The sequence below is a fragment of the Montipora foliosa genome, chromosome 14 (assembly GCF_036669935.1).
Source record: "Montipora foliosa isolate CH-2021 chromosome 14, ASM3666993v2, whole genome shotgun sequence".
Taxonomy (NCBI): Eukaryota; Metazoa; Cnidaria; class Anthozoa; order Scleractinia; family Acroporidae; genus Montipora; species Montipora foliosa.
In genome coordinates this window covers 14,157,848-14,178,706 of record NC_090882.1, presented here as the reverse complement: position 1 = coordinate 14,178,706, position 20,859 = coordinate 14,157,848, and the positions used below count along the sequence as shown (strand labels likewise).

The following is a 20,859-nucleotide window of genomic DNA, read 5'->3' as shown; positions in this document are numbered from 1 at the left end:
TCGTGAAAGACTTAACGATAATGCAAAGTTATCTTTGAGGCGACGCTTATCGTCGACTTCGCCCTCGTAAATTATGGTAATTAAACGCACCATCGGAATTGATAATTACCTGGCGACCATCCGAACCCTTTAAATACGACAAAAATGTGCGAACATACGCAAGAGTGGAGTTGGTAGGAACGTCGCTCAAGGTAAAAGATCTAGAGAGAAGCGAATTTATCCTGGCTCTTTGACGTTTTCAGCAAGAGTTTTCTTATTGCTATTTCACGTTGTTGTTTTCCAGGAAAGTGCAAAGAAATGTATTAAAATGTAAAACGAACGTTAAGTATACAGTTTTCATGCCTTGTGGCCGTTGTTACTTTACTTAAACTACCTAGTGCCGACGCTTACATGACGCACGCCTGTGCGTGCCGCAAAGAAAACATTTAAGGTGTGCTCCTTTCGGCGAATCCATAAACAGGATATCCTATATTTTCCAGATATCGCGGCGGAAAGAAACGTGAAACCCGAAATTGAATCTCTAACTGTGGTAATCCCTCTTGAATGTGTGGCCTCCGCTCAAGATATTATTATTTTCTATTCTTTGACGAATTGTGTGATGAAATGTTGTATCGGTTATTGGAATATGGACGATTCGCATTCGGAAATGGGAAGGACTGAGTTCAGCTGGAAATACCGCTGGTTCAATTTCGAAAACATTGCGAATGGAACAGCACAGATCGCGAATATCTAAATCTGGGTTTGGATTTGGTTTTTTTTTTCAGATAGAGGGAATCCTTTTTGAAAAAAGATTCACCGGATCAAAAATCCGGATTTGGATTCGTCGAAAGGAACGAAAAATCCCTTATAAAACCTATATTGGCGAATGTTCCTTTTTATTCAGTTCAGTTTATTTTATTCACACTTCTTGAATATTGTAAAGGTTAACATATAGAACGAATTAAGTTTATGATAAGCCCGACGTTTGACTCAATTAAGTTCGGCAACCGTATTTGAATCGACCAACCACTCATGAGCCGAACCTAACTCATAATTTAAAAATTTGTATGATAATGTATTCCGTCAACGTTAAGTACTGAGGGAATCACTCAGTTGTGGAGAGAACATTAAGCATGTTGCAACCCAGAAATGAGCCGCGGCTACACGAGCATATTTTTTTTGTTTGCAATGGTGATGCAATATATCCGTGACAACTTGTGACACGTCCAGGGGTTATGGAGCCAATCAGATGCGAATCGCGAAAATTTTCTCGCTAAGGTTTTATTAAGTGTAGCCACCACTGCTCGTTGGCGACGCGACAATTTTCAAAAAAATCGCTCGTGTAGCCGCGGCCTTAGCTTATTCTGCGTGAACCACCAACGTGACGGCGATGACGTCACAAGGCTGTACGACAAGATTTCAAAGCTCAAAATCAAAATTGACTCCTGTGGCCCAAGAGACCAAACACGATTAGTGCTAGATATACCCAAAATGCCATTTTGTTCTGCATTCACAAAAAACATTTTGTCCAAAGATATTCGCAGTGCATCTTTTGTTGACATTTTTAAAACTACAATAGCTAGAGTTAACAGGTTTTCAGTGCAGTGGGTTTAGTAAGGATAAATTAAGGTTTGAGTTTGAATATTATATCTGATACTTTTGAAGTACACATGAATTATTTTTTTAAATCTGACTGATCAGCTTTCATAATAGGGCGAATCACCCTGAGAGAAATCTGAGAAATGGCAACCAAATCAAGCGAAATCGCCGTAGAAATAACTGCTTAAAACATCGAAGGAAGGTTCGAATAAATCAGCAAATGCAAAAGGAGGCAGGGATGGGCAAAATGCAGCCTAACAGTTTTTCAAAGTTTATCTTTGTTGTTTAATATGAAAATTATCTATGTTTGAAAGGCCTTTTTACCACAATTGCTTGTAATCTCGTAATCTGCTTGGCTAATTTGCAGTTGTCGATAAGAGTCTAGACAACGCTGTACGCGTAATGCTGACGTCAATTTGTGACGCAATGTAATAGCCAATCAGGAACACCCATTTTGGGAAATAAACCAATCATATTGCGAGAAAGTTATAGACAACGCTTGCTCTTACTTTGTGTCATGATTTTGGTCACGCTCTGAAATTAAAAGGCTGCGCCTCGTGAGTCCACAACATTTTGACCACTGTGATGACGAACATCGTCGGTAAAAGTACCGAGAACGCTGAACCACTTTCGAGTTGTTAATTTTTTCTCGCGAAGCTTTGATTTACGCTGTTTAAAGCGAGAAAGCGCGAGTAATTGGCAAAACTACACAAAATGACCTGTGTCACCTTGGCACAGCACCTTTTAACCCATAAATTGTAAGTAAGTAAAGAAACATCTTAACCTGCTTTTATAGTTTAGAATGACAAAGTGATTGATTCTAACACGTTACAACATAAAATCGGGGCTTAAAACATGAGCTAAATCTATAGGGTTAGGTTATCTTTTTCTTTGGATTTAAAAACTGTTAACCAAACACTAAGAGACCCAAGTTTCAAGCCTCAATTTTAAAAAAAAGGCAACTGTTTTAATTGCAATTTTCCTTTTCGCTTTTTTTCACCAATCCCATGATTCAGTCCTATTTTTTGGAGAAGGGGGGGGGGGGGGGGGGAGAGTATTTGCATTACTTAACGACTATTTACCGAAGTGAAGGTGGCTAGTGGTGGATATTTACCGAGAAAGGTTAATAGTTGTTTCAGTATTTACTACAACAGTGAGGTAATATAGCAAAAAAAGATGATTTTAACTCATTTATTCCTGCAAAGCTTACAACATTTTCGGACGCAAATTCCGCTCGAATTGGTCGGAGGTGAATAGCAAAGGATGTCAGGAGTTAAAGTAGCCGATCAGCGCACTCGTTCAGCGCTATCCACTGTTTTACTATATACTAAATAATGGATATCCAGTTCACTAAAGCATGATACAGCCCCAAGAGTAATTAACTCCCTAAAACGTATTGCATTATGGGGTGGTGAAAATAGCCAATTATTGGTCCGTCATTGCTATCTTTAAAATCTAGAGGGACTCCCAGGATTGATCAGGATGTAAATTCTCGTCAGAATTTCAATGAAATGTCTGTCAGATAGGTATTGAGAATGAAGATAATTATCAGCGTAACAGGTGTGATCTTGATATAACACCAAATTCTCATGACTACCCAACAAAGAAATCTATGGTACTAGTTAGGACAATGAAAGTTTCGATCTTGGGAATGAAAGGGTTAATTTATCGATTCGTTTGATAAAACCAGGTAATCCTGTTTAACCCCCATCAACGCAGCAGCACAGAACTTTTATTCGTTTTGAACTTGCAAAAGTTTGCACGTACAAGAGAGCAAAAACGGCAAAATGGTGAATTTAAATTTATGGTGGCTTAACTGCTGAATTAATCCTGCAACGTTTTTGTAAAGGAATAACGCTAATTTTAGTATGACGGTAAAGTTTAGTGTTAAAGATTAAGAAGGAATTCTTCCGGTAGGAGGAATAAAGTGTTTCATAGGTGTGCAATTCGTGCGTACATTTAACGAGCAGAGTAGGGATGGAAACAAAAATTAAAGCTGTTTTGATGTTAAAATAAATTTGTGTTTTGAAATTGTTATTGAATCGTTTTAAACGGCTCATTCTCGCTTCTTATAGGGGTTGAGTGCTGAAAATTCGGTTTCGACGTCGCGTTTATTTTAGAGGGATACCTCCGCCAAATAGGCGCCCGACCAGCGGAAGGGAAAAATTTGCTCCATCGTTCCCAAGCCTTTTTGTCGCAAAGGGTCGAGCAGTTTTTTGAAGAGAAACTCCCTGTGATCAATACAAGTCGGAGCACGTGTTTTTTTTATTAACGGGCTGGTTCGTTACTCTCCACGGTGGAATTTTTGTGAGGGGCTCCTAGCCAACCCTTTCCCGAGTAAATTTATTTTTAAGAAAAGGTTTTCCCCGCAAAATTAGTGAGTTGTGAGTCGTATTGTGTTACCGTAGCAACAGGAGATTCATCTGAAAACACCCCTTGCAATATGCTCAATGGAATATTGCGTTTCTGATTGGTCAATGACGAATGCACAAATAAGTTAAAGAATGCAATGGAGGTTATAGAATGCAATACGGAAGTTGCTATGGGAACACAGCGATGAAGTAATCTTGCTGAGTATATAACAAATAAAAAATCGTATAAAGTTGGTCTTGTATTTCGTGGTTTATGGTCGTAATATTATGATATTTCTGACAGTTGTAGCCTGCGAAATTGGCAGAAATTAATGGATATTTTCCCGGCACGGACCAGAGGACTGGGTCCGGTTGTCTGGTGGGGATTATCGATAATTTGTCGTACGAGTAGTGAACCGTTAGGGATTTGAATCAGTCTAGGTTCAGCTTTCTTCGCCTGCTTTTTTGTTATATTTTCACCTTAGCCTCCATAGGGTAGTGGCACTTGCATAGGGTTTGGAGAATACGTTCCCTCACTCCCGCAGCGTTTTGGGTTTTCGTATCCGGCAGGTGCCCAGTGTGCTTTTCCTGTAATAAGTTTTTAGTAGATCAGTACCATCAGGTATGCCGACATATTGTTATGCTATGACTAGCAGTTCCTTTATTAACCTACGAAAAAAAGTAATAACAGCAAAAAAGGAGGAGACAAAAAAGAGAACTGTTATTAATTGTTCCTTAGGAACAGCTTAGAAAAGAACAGAAAAAGACCAATAAAAGTGAAGCGCTTACATAAGAACACACACTACAGAAGAAACGTTCCTCTTGCCGTGAAATGGGACAATATAGTCTTACTTGCAAGAAGACTCAAGAATGTTCTTTTCGCATCTTCTGAAGCTTAACCTCAATCATTTCTTGAGTTCTCTGACTGCTTGTCTGAGCTGAGAAGTTCATCATGATGGGAACATAGTTTGCTTTCTCACTGATATCAGTGAAAAGACCATTGGAAACAAGACTGGAAAAGAAAAAGTGAATGCCACAAAAAGAGAAATATTAAGAAATCGCGCATTCAATTTTGTGTCCAGACAGGATTTTGGTTTCAATTAGTGTCTTGACACTGTTTGAAAATCATGATACATACCATAGGTTCGGTGAAATGTGTCAACTCAGACTAAAAAGGTGGGATGTCATGAGCAAAAGAACAAATGGCTGGCTGACAGACTCAACAAAGGAGGAAGAACTTTGACTATAATTACAATGTATTTAATGAAACGACTGACCGTACTGAACTGACTTAAAAAAGGAATGAATAAAGCAACGAACAATAATAAATGAATGAATGAAACACAGGGAGACTGATCAAAACAGTGAAATACTGATCGACTCACTAACCGACCGACCAATAATTATTGACAGACATATTGCAGATTGACTCACTCACTCACTTGACTAGCCTAAATGGGGGATTGGCAAACTGCCTGATTATTTGACTAACAGGCTCCGTAACTGAATGACTGGCTAATCCACCACCTGCCTGACTGACTTATGCGCCGATCAAATAGAAACTTCAACATCCCCCCACCCCCAGGCAAACCCTGAGCACTTGACTATCTTCTGTGCCCGGGGAGTGGGGAATTTGACTATTGCCTGCGTGGGGTGGGAAAAATTGAACCGGAAGTGTCAGGTTTCAAATTTTTTTTCGGGCGCCGAAGTCGCTAATACAGCTATAAAACACATGTTTGTCCGAGATGGAAGTGTTTAAAGGAAGAGATGTAGCATTTGTGAGCGATTGGCTCACAAAAAAGGTCTTCAAAAGGTCTTTATTAAAGACAGGAGGAGCCAACGACGATTGTTCTTTAGTAGGGCATTTAAACACCATTTTGGCCCAATGGGGCGGGAATTTGAACGATCCGATCTTCAAAAGTTCAAATGCCCGGGGGGGGGGGGGGGAATGTTGAAGTTTCGAGTTGATCGGCGCATTACAGCTGTAACACACCATTTGACTGAGACGAACATTTAGAGTGACTGGCTGACTGTCTGATTGACTGACTGAAAGACAGACTGACAACCTGACTTGACTGGCTGATTGAGTAACTGACTGTCGGACTAAATGATTAACTGATACACTGACTACACTGACTTCACTGACAGTACAGTTGAACTGGACTGACTGACTTAAATGGCAGACTAACAGACTGAATGACTGACTGATTGATGAGCCACTTGAACTAGCCAACAAATGACAAACTAATCACAGTAGCAAATAAACGAATAATTAAATGACTGGCTGACTGATGAACTGACTGCCAGTCGCTGAACTATCAGTGGCTCGCCTTGATGCCGATCCCAGTGGTCCCTGAGTAAACATGACTGATCAATCACTTTCGTGTAAGATATGGGTTAGGGACAGGTAATGACATTGTGTGCAATGTAATTTTCCCCTTAGTCACTTATAAGATGCATTAAGGTAATAATACCGACAGGTTAAAAATAATATGATAATTTTGGTTGTGTGGTTTCACGCTCTGAGCTCGTCAAAATAACAGTAAATATAAGAGCTTTTGGCCAGCTTTGAACAGTTGAACGATTCACTTTTAATGGTGAAGTTCTCGTTTCAATTGTCCACAGAGCCCTTACCTTTTTTCATTCCTTATATTTCTTGTGACAAGGATATAATTTACCGAGCTTACGAAAAGTTAGTCTGCTACAGAAATTGCACAGGCTTCCCTGGGGGCGTGGACACGGAAACAATGAAGTGCCCTGGGGCCCATTTCTCGAAAGTCCCGAAACTTTACGGGCCATTTTCGGGTGTCACAATTCGTTTTGTAACTCAATAACGGAGAACATTTAATTCGTCAAACTTCACAGTTAATTTTCTTTTTGTTACCTTGAAAGCATTTTAAAATATCGGCTTTCCCAAACAAGCGGTTGGCAATTTTACAGATGGTTTTTCGGGCCCGAAAAGTTTTCGGGACGTTCGAGAAGCAGGCCCCTGGAGCCTGTTTATCGAAAGTCCCGATAACTTTTCGGGACCGAAAAGCCAGTCGTCAAAGTGCAATCTGCTTAGTTTGAAAAGCTAATCCTTTAACATGTTTTTGATGTAAGAAAAACAAAGAGGATTGCGAAGTTTGATGGCTTAAAACCCCGCCGTTGCGAAGATATAAAGGGAATTGTGGCACTCGAAATAGGCCCGAAAAGTTTCGGGACTTTTGGGAAACAGGCCACTGGGCTTGGGACGAATACGATAATCTGTGTTTTGATACATAAACGATCTACTGTGGTCAGTAAATAAACAACATGGCTGCCCGTACACTGTTCTCTGTGGACTTCGAGGTATTTGGGAAAGTGCAAGGTATATTAATTTAAAGTTATTGACTTCTTTAAAGTTAAAAATCGTCAAAAAGTAATTGGAATCTAATGCCGCCGAGTGTCAAAACGGAGAAGCTACAGGTACACAAGCATTAGGCTTGTTTGAAATATGAGCTGAATTTAATTATGGACATTACGAGATTCGAAAGGGTTTTCCACATGTAACAGTGGGTTTTCAATGGAGGAGGATTAAACACTGACCATCCTTTCAGTAGAGACACGTACTACAATTTTCTAAGGGCCGGTGGCTGTATAGTAAGGCCTCAACTGTTGCCATGCAAACGTTACAACACTGTTTTAAAAACCGTCTAAAATTTAGTTTTTGAAAAATTTGAAAAACTAAGTTCATTGACCTAGTGTTTTTTTTTTCAAATTTCGAAAACCCCGTTAAATTCGTCGTATTTCTCTGGCTTGTGTGTTGTATGAGAAAAATTCATGTTATTCATTAAAGCACTGAACTTGCAACATGAAAAGAAAACAATCCTCTGAATGTAATTCTTTTTGATTTTCTTTAAGAATGCAAAGAAACAAGTCTTTCTTGTGTTAAAAAAAGATCAGGATTAAGGTCACTGAGCTACATTTCGAGATAATTTTTATTGCTCAACACAATTGTAACAGAACTTCATTTCCACTTTTATCTATTTCGGGTCACATTTTTATTTCCAGTCACGCAGTTTTGATTCATCAACCAGTGCAAGCAGCTTAAGTATGGCAATATTGGGTGCTTTAGGTGTTTGAGGTCAATGGAAAACCCTTCCGAGCCTCCTAAATACATGGATTGTTCGCTTACATGTAATTGGCTTTGAGACTAAAGATAGTCATATTTTTTGCACAGTATCTTTTAGCAAAATTATCCCGACGTTTCTCCCTAAATTTGTTTTTCACCCTAAATTTGTTTTTCACATGTGCCACAAAAATTACAAAACCTACAGGTAGGTGTCACCCAGGTCTATTCTACAGGGGCCGGTTGCTCGAAGCCTGGTTAGCGCTAACCGTTGGTTAAGAGACGTCAAAACCTGTAGGTTTCCATGTATTTAACGCTGGTTAGCGCTAACCATGCTGCGAGCAACCCCGGGCCAGAGCTATAGTGATGCCAAAGTATCATTAATTTTAAGTAGACTTCATCCATCCAGCAGCTTCATTAAAGACAACGTTTCGGTGTCCTCATGACACCATGATCAGGTCAAATATAATATTTTACAGATAACTCGAATATTAATGTTCAAGATTAAGTTCAAAGTCCCTAGAGGCTAGGTGAAAAGTTTTGCCTTTATCGAGTCACTTTGGATATTCAGACACGGTTTGTGTTTTGTTTGTGTTTTAATTCATAGGTAAGCTTAGCCATAAAGTATGCAGCACTCACTAGTCGAATGAACCTGGCAAATCGGCTTGATACCTTAGCGCGCAAAAAGGCCTGCCTAGAGGATGACGATTTGCAGCAGTCTGGTCAGGCAGTCAGACGAGGTCACAAGGTATCGCAACCAAAGAGGCATGGGCGATCTGGTCGGACTGTGTCAAGACAAACAGAACAGGTTGAATTCTTATATTCACCGCTGAAAATTATGCTAAAAGGTATTATTTTGTGGCGTTGCTTTTGAAGCAACCGTCGTCGTTTCTCGGACTTTGAGTAACTTTCATTAATGAAGTAATTAGTCAATTACTTAATCAATTTATTTGTTTATTGCGTTCACTCAGTCAATGGCTTTAACCTCTGGTATGAAGAAAATAAAGGAACTTTGGCAGAAGCCGAACCCGAACTAAGCGATACGGAGCTGGTCAAAGTCGCTATGCGAAAATGGAAGTCACTCGGAGAAGAAGAAAAGGCCGAATGGAATAAAAGAGCAAAAGAGGAAGCTACAAGCGGAGCTGAACAGGACGAGTTAAAGAAAAGGAAACGCAAAACCTGCGATGATGAGAATGAGGACACTAGCAACAAACTGAATCAAGCCAAGAAGGCTAAGGAATTAAAGGCTGGTGGAGCGACATCCAAGTTAGCTGGGTTTGTTTACAAAAAAGACTGATCAAATTTCAGCATAAACCATTTTCGTTCGGTGTTCGATCCAAATAAGCACTACTTTTGGAACAATTCTTGGAATGGACAATAAATATTTTTTTCCAAGTAAATCTTAATAAAATACAAATTGGTTAGCATTATGAACACCAAAAATTCAAGTGCCTGTGTGTGTTATTTGTGAAATTGCTTATCGAAGTAGTGAATAATTCCTGAAGAAAATACAGAAGAAATGACAAAGATTCGTCTGTTGGGACAAAAGAGAAATGGTCTTTTTCATCAACAGAATTCTTGAAAGTTACACAAAGCTTTTCGAACTCCATCCCGATTCCATATCTGAGATTTGCAGCCTCGTTTTGAGGTTGCAACTCTGAAGAAGTTATCGGGATGAACTTAGTCTTTGAAAGCTTTGTTTACCGGTATCAGCACTTTGACTCCTTTCATTTGACTACTGTCTGTTTTGTGGTCTCATCGATCAGCAGTCCATTCAGCCAAGCCAACCACATTGCTGAAGGAAAAGGCAGACCACAACACCGGGAACTACATGCCCTACTCTTTTCGACTAGTGTGTGGGATCCTTAACGTCCCACAGACAGGGTTCGCACACTTTTTCAGACCAAAAATTCAAGGACTTTTCAAGGACTTTCAAGGGCCAAATTTTGAAATTTCAAGGACCTCTTTTTTATTTACGTCGACGAATTTACCCATAGAAATGGTCTGACAGTAGAATTCTTCCTCATTTTCCGTAACGTACATGCGTGAAAATAATGTACGTTTGTATGACATGACTTGAGTGGCTGATTATTTTCACTGAAGTTTTCAAAGATTAAAAATGCGGGTCAGAAAAAAATTCAAGGACTTTCAAGGACCAGGAATGAAGAGCAGCGATTTTCAAGGATTTTCAAGCCCTTGAGAATGCACTCCCAAAATTCAAGGGTTTTCAAGAGTTTTCAAGACGAACCCTGCACAGATTTTATGAACATTGAAGGGTTGTGAGACGGGGCCTACGGTTTATAGTCCTTATCCGAGAAGACTTGAAAGTCAAACCATTTGCGAATGTAATTACAAAGGCAGCACTTTCTCCTCAGTTATTTTAAGACCCTGAGTGTTGGTCCGGCCGGAGTCGAACTCACGACCTCCGGCGTAACAGCCCGGTGCTCAACCAACTGAGCAACCGGTGTAACTTTCAAGAAATTTGTAGATGAAATGTTTCATTAAATTTCAATGGCTCAACCCTAGGGAAATGACTTATTTTGCAAATGCCGAATGCTCTCAGTGTTACAGCGATTATTCCATGAGCTCGCGTTTAACAGAGTGCGAAACAGCCAACGATCCTAACGAGGCGCGTTGCACCGTTTCAGGTTGGGGCGACACGACCAAGATGATTTTGCAAACGACGTCATCTCTTCATGGAACTTTCAGAAAAGCGATCGGCATTTCGCTTCGACGTCATTTGAAATGCAGTTATGTGATTGGGCAACGGAACTGTTTATTGCTCATGTTAGGAATTTCCTTGGCGGGAATTAGGAGAAGCTTTGTTATAATCTTGCCAAACATTGGTCCGTGAAACAAATTGCGAACAATTTTTCAAGGTCATACGAAAGTCGCTGTAATCCCAAGACGTTTGAATTGGGTACAACATTGAGTTAGCCGATTACGTGTATTGCAACTAAATGTCATTCTTTTATCTACGGATTGAAGTCTAAGCAGCCATTTTAATTCGGTTAGCTTTCAATGAATTGTTAGGGTTAGCTTCATGTTTCATTTATATACTTGCGATGTTTGAGGTGGTTATCTCGAGAGTCTAGAGGTTACGTGCGTTTGCTATGCAGCCATTAAACCGATTTCGATATCGTTTACCCAACTTTTTCATAAATTTCTTGCCAACGACAAACTTGAGGTGGCTCAACCGGTTTCAACCATTTGGAAGAAATGTCTTATTCGGAAAGAATTCTACAACAATGTTTCATACAGCAATGTTATGGTACCATATGAAACACCAACAATTGCTTAACAGGATACACATATTAATGTGACGTAATAAATTACCACAGTAGCAAAAGAACCATCGAAAAACGCCCTATATTTTGTAGTTTTTTTTTTTTAATTATCCGGAGCGGATTCAGAGCCACCTTAAAATTTTCCAATTGTGAAGGTGGCTCTGAATCCGCTCAAGAGAATTTTTTTAAACTTTGCAGAGAGTTTCATCTTAGCCTGCTTATCACTTTTCAGAAATGAAAAAATGAGTCACCGAGTTCACTTTTGAGATATACGTGTTAAAAGAAAAAAATACAGAGTGCTTTTGGATGGCTCTTTTGTTACCATGGTAACCTATTCCGTCACATTAATGAGTGCATCTTGTTGAGCATTTATTGATGTTTCATACGGTATCATAACATTGCCGTTCAGTGAAACCGTTGGGTGGATTCAATCCTTCCAAACAGTACTGTTTGTTGAAAGTGTTAAAACTGGTTTGAGCCTCCTTCGTCGTCCAAATAGTAACGACCGTTTACGAAACCGAAATTTGCCTCGGCGTGATATGCGGGTTGAGTTTGTTGGTTGTCTACTCGGGACAGTGCATCCGTCACGATGATGTCGCGGCGCACAGTCTGGTCCTCTGGGAACCCCAACAGGGCCGAGCTTCTCGGGGCGGACAGCGGAGCACCTTCATCGACACCTTGAAGCGTGACACTGGCTTGAAGGACTTCAACAAGCGAGATTCGAACACTCATGCTGGATAGGTCGTTGTGGCAAGCCACCATTTGTGGTTCCCGAGGAGACTCGACTTGATGACTCTGCTTTGAGAGGTTTTTCTTTAGATACACCAGTTTTCCCCTATCCTGAAAAAAACAATGTCCAATCTGCTTGATTGATTTGAGTTAAAATGATTTGATATCTATGTAGTGTTCCCAATTTGTTCTCCAGCGCTGGAAGACTTGACATGTTAAAACAATTCATTAACACTCAATATTATAATTATTATTAATCGCAGATTAAATGTTAGTAAATTCAAACTCAGCTCAGCCCGTTTTCTCTACTTGCAGATTCACATATCAATCAAGAGTTGATTTCTTGTTCTAAGTCGAGTAGATTTCACGACCTCTTGAGTTATGTTTTCACAGTTTTTTAGAATAAGCTTTCTCAATCTCGGCCACTGTTTTTCATCGTGTTTGATGTACCACTCCACGAGGAGAGCATCAGAGATTCCCGTGCACCCACTGAGATCAAGCGTTCTTAGAGCAGGAAACATGGGAGCCACATTTCTCAACTGAGCATCCGTTACACTCAATCCCGCCAAACCCAAGTAACGCAAGGTCTTGCCAACAAACTTGGAAAGTTCACCAAGTTCTTCGCCTCTTATCCTCGTGGAGCCGTTCAAATCCACCCACTCCAACTTTGTCAAAATGTGGACAACTTCTGAAAGGTTTCCAGGGAGCCTTGTGCCAGTCAAATTTAGCTTTGTCAAAGCTGGTAGTCTGGGAAGGATTGTGAAGAACGAGGAGACATGACAGCGAGTTACATTTAGGCTGGTTAGGGTCTCGTTATGCGCGGAGCCGGGAAATATCCAAGAGAGTAAAGTCTCTGTCACGACCAGCGGACAGTCAGTTACTTCTAGCGAGGTCAAACTGGGACAACCAACGGACTTTGTTTCTTGATTATCTAAGGTTAAAGAAAAGTCTGAGTATAGGTCATTATGCCCATGATTTCATATTGACACTGGAAATGACCGTGTGACTTCTGGGTACAAGATTCATTTAAAGTTATACGTTTACACCGCTTCTACCTTTGGAACGATCCATCGTCGTTCTCAGTCTCCGCGGTTTTTTCTGACTAAAAAGGGCTCTAGGAACGAGGATGGTGAAGATGGTGAAAGAGGAGCTGAGTTCTGAGCACGCGTATTAGATCTTTTCTCAGATGCGCCTGTGCAGAGTGGAAAACTGATCGTCCTGATCCATTCTCGTCACAAGAGCCTCAGATCGACCCAAGGCTCTGGGAAACTATATGTCGGAAAGCATGCGCCGTAGGGTTCTTATAGCCAAAACTTGGCTATTTGATAGTATTATTGTAGTTTCAAGCAACGTTCTTTTTAAGACAAGGCATCTTTGAGGGATGGACGATCACCAGAAGTGGAGCTTTTTCCGCATCCTTAAAAATTGTTTTGGTTCAAATTTCCATCCATATTTTGAAGGGGGGGGGGGGGGGGGGGGGAATTGGAATGTAAATGGTCTGTGTTTATCTTACTTATTTGCAGTGTTTTTATTTTGGCATTCGTATTACAAAACTAACCAAAGCACTAATAAAATACAAAAAAAAGTCTATAATGCCCGACGATTTTACCTCCAAGTTACTGAATAGAAATTCCTTTGGAGTAAAGAGGTTAACGACAACTACGTCTCCCTCCTACAGCTTGAGTCGTGCTTACAGATTTTACTCTGTCTGATGCCAGGCATTTTTACTCGGTGTTGAGAAATCCCTTAGGAGCAAATGGGTTAAAGAAATATTTACCTTGAATACCTCTACTGGCAATGTAAATGGAGGCCAGAGTTAATACTTGTATATTTGGATTTGATATCAGAGCCTTAAAATGGGCCTCCACAAGAGCCACATGTATAAGTGAAATACTTGTTAGTTTGGCAGCAAAGCAATTAAGACCTCTCAGTAGATCCATCCCCAACTATAAAACATAAATTACAAACATATTTTTCAGTCTGGTATTTCCTTGTTGAAATAAAGTCAAAGTTATCCCTTGACCCCAGGTATTCAGGTATCAAAGGATGATCGGTCTTCCCAACAGACAAGGTTTCTGCATAATGTAAAATTATTATTAACATCATTTCACAAAGATTAGTTTAAACTTGAGACGTTAGAATGGGATGAAGACAAAACATGGATTACCCCCATGGAGTATCTCCAAAAATAGTTAAGAGGTAAAAAAAATTCTTTTTTTGAAAATGGAACTCCCAAGCAAAGGCTGCCCAATTCGTGAAGCAAAATTTAAATCATTATAAAACCTACCTCTCGTCTTCCTCGTCTGATGTTTAACAAAGCACATTTACTATACCTTTATTTCTGGGTAGTGGCCAGCTGATTATCTTTTTTCAAAATGGTGGCCAGCCGTTACAAGACCCGCACCAGCGGAAATCATTTAAGGTACCAATTATGTACAGTCAAAGGGCATTCGACTTTGAAAAAAAATATTTTGACATCAAAACTATTTTTAGGGGTACTCCATAGGGGTATTCTGTTTAGTGGTACACTTGTACTCCATGTTTTGTCCTCAGGCACTAGAATTTCCAACTCTCCATCAAATCCCCGGGACCTCAGACAGAAAGCACCTTTCGCAGGATGTTGGCAGTGCCAAGAAGCACCCATGATCTAAGTGAGATTTGAAGTACAGTATTTTGGTATGTTACCTAGTGCCCCCTACCTTGCAAGTAGAGTCTCTTCGATCTTCCTTAATAAGTCGGGAAGAGGAAGACGACTCTGCCAGCCACCTCAGTATTCTTTGATTTGCCACTCATCCAAAGAAATGGATGAGTCAGTTCAGTTTTGACTTGTCAAACCTGTTTGTTTGTTTGTTGGTTTGTTTTTTCGCGCATGATCAATCGCCACGCATCACCAATATTTTTGAAATTTACAACAGCATGGCAAAACTCTAAATTCCCATGAGAATTTCCTCCATAACTAGTCTACCAGAAACCTAAAAATGTTTCAGTAAAAAAGGAAATGGCAATTTAAAAGTATGAACTACCTTGAGTTTCCAAGGAAATCGTTCCTAGTTGGTTGTCATGTGTTTGCTAGAGTTGTTCGAAAACATGTATCCAGACTGTTTTCCTTTCGTGGTTTAATTTGTGGTTACTAGTCATGTGTGACTGGCACTGAATACACTATCTTGAATTTTTAACACATGCACAATACTATTATGTCAAGGGGGCTGGCAGAGCCTTCTTCCTCTCCCCGACTTGTATTGGAAGATCGAATGAGACTCTGCTCGCAGGATAAGTGCCCCCAGCTGGGAACAACTGCTGTTGTCCAACTTCAAATCAGAGCTCTGAATAATGTCATATTCCTTTATTTTGATATTGTGGTCACCGAGGATAGCCACATCAATGATTTGGCATGTCCCAGCGGAATTCCTTATCCCCAACATCAACAGCCGGTCTCCGATGTTCTATCACTCTGTCAGTTTGGATGTTAAAATCCCATATCTTGACCTTTCCATTCTGTCATAGTACCACAATTTGTCCCCTTCAATACATTATTATCCACAATTTATCCACTTCAATACCGTCCTTACTATGTACTTAACAAAATATCACATTATTTTGTGATTGGTCAATGACGAAATGCATAAATAGCTTATAGAGTGCAATACGGAAGTTAATATGGAAACAAAGTGATGGAGTGATTTTATTGAGTATTATAATAAATAAAAAGTTAATGTATGAACTTGCTCGTGGATTTCATGATTTATGGCCACTTGTGATGTTTTGAAAATTCTCATATTGCACTTGTTATATTTTGTGAACTTTCGAAACATCACCCCTGCCCATATGATTTCCTGTACATATTTTAATGCAGATACATTAGAGGAGATAAGAGCATAATAATTATTATTATTTAGAGTGTCTCAGTTTGCAGTCCTTTTGTGCACAAGTTCAGGGGGTGCAAAACAAAAGTTTTTCTGTCCCTTGGGACTTAAAATGGTTGCCTGTCAAAAAGGCCCAATCATGTAGCACTCCCATGTTTGGTGCGAACCCTGCAAAAAAGTGGCGGTTTTGGCTTTTTTAGTCGTGTAAATTTCTCGGCCTTGTTCTCATAGATGTTGTCACCACTTACATGTACACTACACTCCTTACTTAACGATTTGAATTTGCTACTTAAAGTTTTCTTCATACCTTTAGTTCGAAAGCCCTTCCACCTGGAGAAAAAGTCGAGCGTAGAGAAGGTCTCACTCCACCCAAATTGTATCCAAGTATTATTTCCTCTAGCCCCGGTAGTTGTTGCAGGACACCAGTGAATTGTTCATATGATGTCATCCAGTGGATGTCTCTCAAATCAATCTTTTTTAGCTTCCAATTACCAGCAACTGCAGCCTTCCTTAGGATTGGAAAAATGGACAGGCCTGTGAAAGCAAATCATATCCTTTCCAACTGGGATCCCAATGACTGCAGTATAACCTCTATAACATCATTTTCCTTGTCACATTTACTATTTTGAATGACCAATTCTGTTATTCCTCTCGATTTAATTCCTTGCAGGATCCAAGGTTCAATCTTTTTACTTTTTCCCTCAGTCTTTGACAAACACACGATCACCGTGATTTCCCTCCAGAAATAAGGTGCACTGAACAATCGACGGAAATATCGATTGACCCTGAGCATGTTTCCAAGGTCTTTTGGAGCAAGAAACTGAGTGATGTGGGAGATGATGACATCTGGTAATGATCTAAAAGTGTACAAAAGGAATTTAAGTGAAGCTATGATCCTCGCAGTTACATGTAAGAAGGCAATTTGAGCAATTGAGTTCACAATAATTATTAATCAAGAAAAATTCAGGACTTCAACAGGTTCAGGGTTTGAGTCCGTGACTTTGCGATGTCAGTGCGGTGCTCTAACCAACACCCGCATTGCAAGGTCAGGGGTTCAAATCCCCTTTAAAGTCCTGAAGTTTTCAGGCTTAATTCTCTCCACGCAATTGCAAACATCGTGTTCATATATGCGTAGATCATACAATGTAGCTTCACTTGATTTCATATCCGCAGTTAAATATAAATTATGATTCCTTTCGTTATCATTTCATTGTTAAAAGAAATTTAGTTAGCTACAATCCTAGACAAAACTTGTTGGGAAAATGTGATGCTCTAATTTGTCTGTGTGATAAAGATTAAACTCTTCCTACTTTCCCCCCTCCCCCCATTCCAATGTTGGTTGAAAAAACGACCAAAGGCTTGCACAGTATTTTGCATCACATTATCAACATTGGTATCGGGGGGAGGGGGGAAGGACCAATATATTTTGGCAGTGCATGGGTGCCAAATGATGCTTAAGATAGACTTTTTCCCAAGATTGCACAATACCTTTGTAAATGTTCATGTCCAAGATTGTATAATTCATGTTTTCATGAATATAATCAAATTCAAAGAGTCTCAAAGAGTCTCAATGACCATGGACAGTTTGATATGTAGATCTCGTGAGAGTCTCTATACTGGACTGCTGCATGTAGGTTTTTGGGTTTTTTCAGTGTCTTGCATGTTATTCGTTGTCAACCGTTGAAATGACTACATTTTCTTCTGTTAATCGTGCCAACTGCCTTAAATCATCATTTAGGGTTCATTCCTTTTGCGTTAAAAAATTTCCTTATTGTGTGCTAAGAAGACAACATATGTCATTTTTTCTGGCTCTATAACACCAATAAAAACCATGCTGGTCACTTGCTACTTACTGATTAGCACTGTGCGCCATTGTTAAGTGCGAAAAAATGGCTTTCATTGCATATATGATCCCATAATTGGAAACGACAATAGTTCAAATTAAGCAGCATATCATGCCGTAAAATTTGGTACAAAGGATTCTTTGGGTCAATGAATCTGCCATAACTTTTTTTCACTTTTGTATTTTTACAATCTTAGACAAAACTCGTAGGGAAAATATGATGCTCTAATCGTCTGTGTGATAAAGATTAAATTCTTCCTACTTTCCCCCCTACCCCATTCCAATGTTGGTTGAAACAACGACCAAACGCTTGCACAGTATTATTAAAATTTTTGCATCACATTAATTATCACATTGGTATGGGGGGGAGGGGGAAAGGACCCAATGGCATATATTTTGACAGTGGGTGCCAAATGATGCTTAAGATAGACTTTAACCAAGAGTTTTGTCTTTAGAAGATTGCAGCTAACATAGCATAGATTGGCACCACACAGTCCTAAATATTCTTATTGTCAATTTGCTGTACAAGTAAGGTGCCCTCGTGAGTTTCAACACTTTCAAGAAACTGTGACTGTCTTACCATTGTCAACCTGAAGCTGACAAACCCTTTTCAAATTAACTTTGTACTCAACTTTTGAGTGGTACTAGTCAGTTATATGCCACATTTACCACGAGGTAAATCTGTTCAGAGCTGGAGCCAACATCAATACAATTTAGCCTCTGGATTAAGATTCAAGTCTACAAAGTATTGCTCTCCTCGCCTGTGTTTTTCTTCTTTACAATCAAGTACATTTAGTCATCTGGAGAAATCCTTGACTATTGCTATGTCTTAGCCTCGTTTGCATACACAAAAACAAAGATGGCAGATTTCAATTTAAATTTGCTTATTTTTGAAGCATTATTGTTGGTTATTTAAACACATTTAGTCCAAATGAGTGGTCACGTATGACAATACAGGTAAAGAACTTTTGATTCAGGGAAAATTCTTCTAGACCGTACTTTCCCTTTAAGAGATAAAAGCTTCAGTAAAACGTCTGCAATGCGGGTCAACGATAACTAATGTATCCCTAAAGTTGGGGTTGTCCTAAAAGCCGGAATCTGGAATCCGGAATCACAAGTCATTGTTTTACCAATACAGAGAGTGAAAACTATAAAACATTCATAAAAGCTAACATTAGGCCTAAACAAACGTTTTTAGGCCTAAGGTTAGCCTTTATCAATGTTTTATAGTTTTTACTCTCTGTATTGGTAAAACAATGACCTGTGATTCCGGATTCCGGCTTTTAGGACAACCCCTAAAGTTGTACCCTGATGGTCAATTGGGGGATGAACAATTTGCGAGGCAGACGTGCAAGGCATCTGAGAACACTTTCTAATAGCGTGGATAAACAGTATCTAAGTCTAAACACCCATTTCAAAACGGTTAGCAGTCTACGAGGAGAGGGACAGTGGTTTTCTGGTCAAGATATTAAGACAGTTGGAGGCTTCTAATTACGTCCTACAGAGCATCAAGAGGATTTAAAGTAGTGGTAAAATAGTGGCAGTGAACTCTTCATTCAAGTCACGATCGCTGACTAGCCTGAATTTCAGCCGCCTCCTCCGCTCGCTGCCCCGGGGCTCGCTGAACGACTTACCTTAGTGGAAAACAATTGCTCCTTGTAGGAAAGTTGAGATTCATAATAAACCACTTCTGTAAATGACAGAAACAAGGAATACGAGATTTACAGATTCTTTTATGAAGAAATTGCACAGGCGTTCCCAACGCAATGAAGTGCCCTGGAACGAATATTCAGAACAATCTGTGTATAAATACATGAAGCAGCTAGTGTGACGGGTCCTGGAAATTTTGTTGGGACGGAAGAACATACTGTAAATTGTTGAGAATTAATTGGCATTGCTTGCAATTAATTGGATATATATGTGACTAGAAAATGCCCGTAGCGATTCTCATTGCAGAATAGCTAGGTTTTATATTTAGCAGTTATTGAATGAGGCTGAGTAGGATATGAAGAATTCTGCAGGTCGAGGAGGGTGTTATCCACAGTGTATCCACCAAGGCCGAAGGCCGAGGTGGATGTTGTCTTCTCAACAACAATTTTTACCACAATTGCTTGTAAAATCGCAATCTGATTGGCTAATTTGCCGTTGGCAATAACAGTTTTTACCGAGTTTTTACCACAATTGCTTGTAATCTCGCAATCTGATTGGCTAATTTGCCTTTGTCCATAACATTTTGACCACTGTGATGACGAATATCGTTGTCGATAAGAGTACAGACAACGCTGAACCACTTTCGATTTGTTAACTAAACAAGGCAGTACGCGTCATCTTCGCGTCAATTTGTCACGCAATGTAATAGCCAATCAGGAACGCCCATTTTGGGAAATAAACCTTTCATATTGCGAGAAAGTTATAGACAACGTTAAAGAATTAAATCTTTTACTGGAAATAGTGTATTGAAACATAGAACGTTTCGGCCATAAACCATGGCCTTCATCAGCTAATGCTGGAGGTCACGTGACCTGTACAGATCACGTGACAGACGGGTAGGAAAGCGCCTTAGCACCCGGTCCCATGTGTTGGACAAACTGAAACGGAGCCCCCCTTTGCGGTTGAGGGAAGGCTGCTCCATCCTTTCCTATATGGCTTTTATGCTTTTATGCCTCGTCGGACCCAGTCCTCTTCTCGATAGAGTCCTGTTCCGGGACTCCCTCTTACCCCTTTTCAGGGCGGGGTAAGAGGGAGTCCCGGAACAGGACTAAGTATCACCACGTCCGTGTTGTTGAAAGAGTGACGGTTGATACTCGATCGAGAAGAGGACTGGGTCCGACGAGGCATAAAGGAGGCCATATGGGAAAGGGTGAAGCAGCCTTCTCTCAACTGCAAACTGAAAGGGGGGCTCCGTTTCAGTTTGTCCAACACATTTGACATCTGAAAAAATGGCCGCAATGCGTTTCGAGCAGGTGCAAAGATTCATTTTAGCGGAAAAAAAAATTTGGGGGTTATATGGGCACTTTAAGGAGACCCTGGGAACGAGATTGACGTGTTGGGGATCAGAAGCCAAAACTGCCGTAATTAACGAAGTTAACAAAGTTCCCAGTAACATCTTTAAACTTTT

At 40.0% G+C, this 20,859-nt stretch overlaps 2 protein-coding genes across 2 annotated transcripts; one reads left to right on the top strand and one right to left on the bottom strand.

Moving 5' to 3' along the window:
• Positions 1-7,218: 7,218 nt before the first annotated feature.
• LOC137985233 (WD repeat and HMG-box DNA-binding protein 1-like) lies at positions 7,219-9,532 on the top strand. The gene is made up of 3 exons (XM_068832785.1): positions 7,219-7,278; positions 8,627-8,867; positions 8,991-9,532. Exons 2-3 carry the CDS (start codon positions 8,666-8,668, stop codon positions 9,314-9,316), a joined length of 528 nt encoding a protein of 175 aa, XP_068688886.1. The 5' UTR covers positions 7,219-7,278; positions 8,627-8,665; the 3' UTR covers positions 9,317-9,532.
• Positions 9,533-11,675: 2,143 nt separating this feature from the next.
• On the bottom strand, positions 11,676-19,489 carry LOC137985031 (uncharacterized). Its single transcript, XM_068832454.1, has 4 exons — positions 19,376-19,489; positions 16,206-16,755; positions 13,813-13,981; positions 11,676-12,966 (listed from the first exon to the last, which is right to left on the bottom strand). Exons 2-4 carry the CDS (start codon positions 16,344-16,346, stop codon positions 12,353-12,355), a joined length of 924 nt encoding a protein of 307 aa, XP_068688555.1. The 5' UTR covers positions 16,347-16,755; positions 19,376-19,489; the 3' UTR covers positions 11,676-12,352.
• Between the last annotated feature and the right edge of the window lie 1,370 nt (positions 19,490-20,859).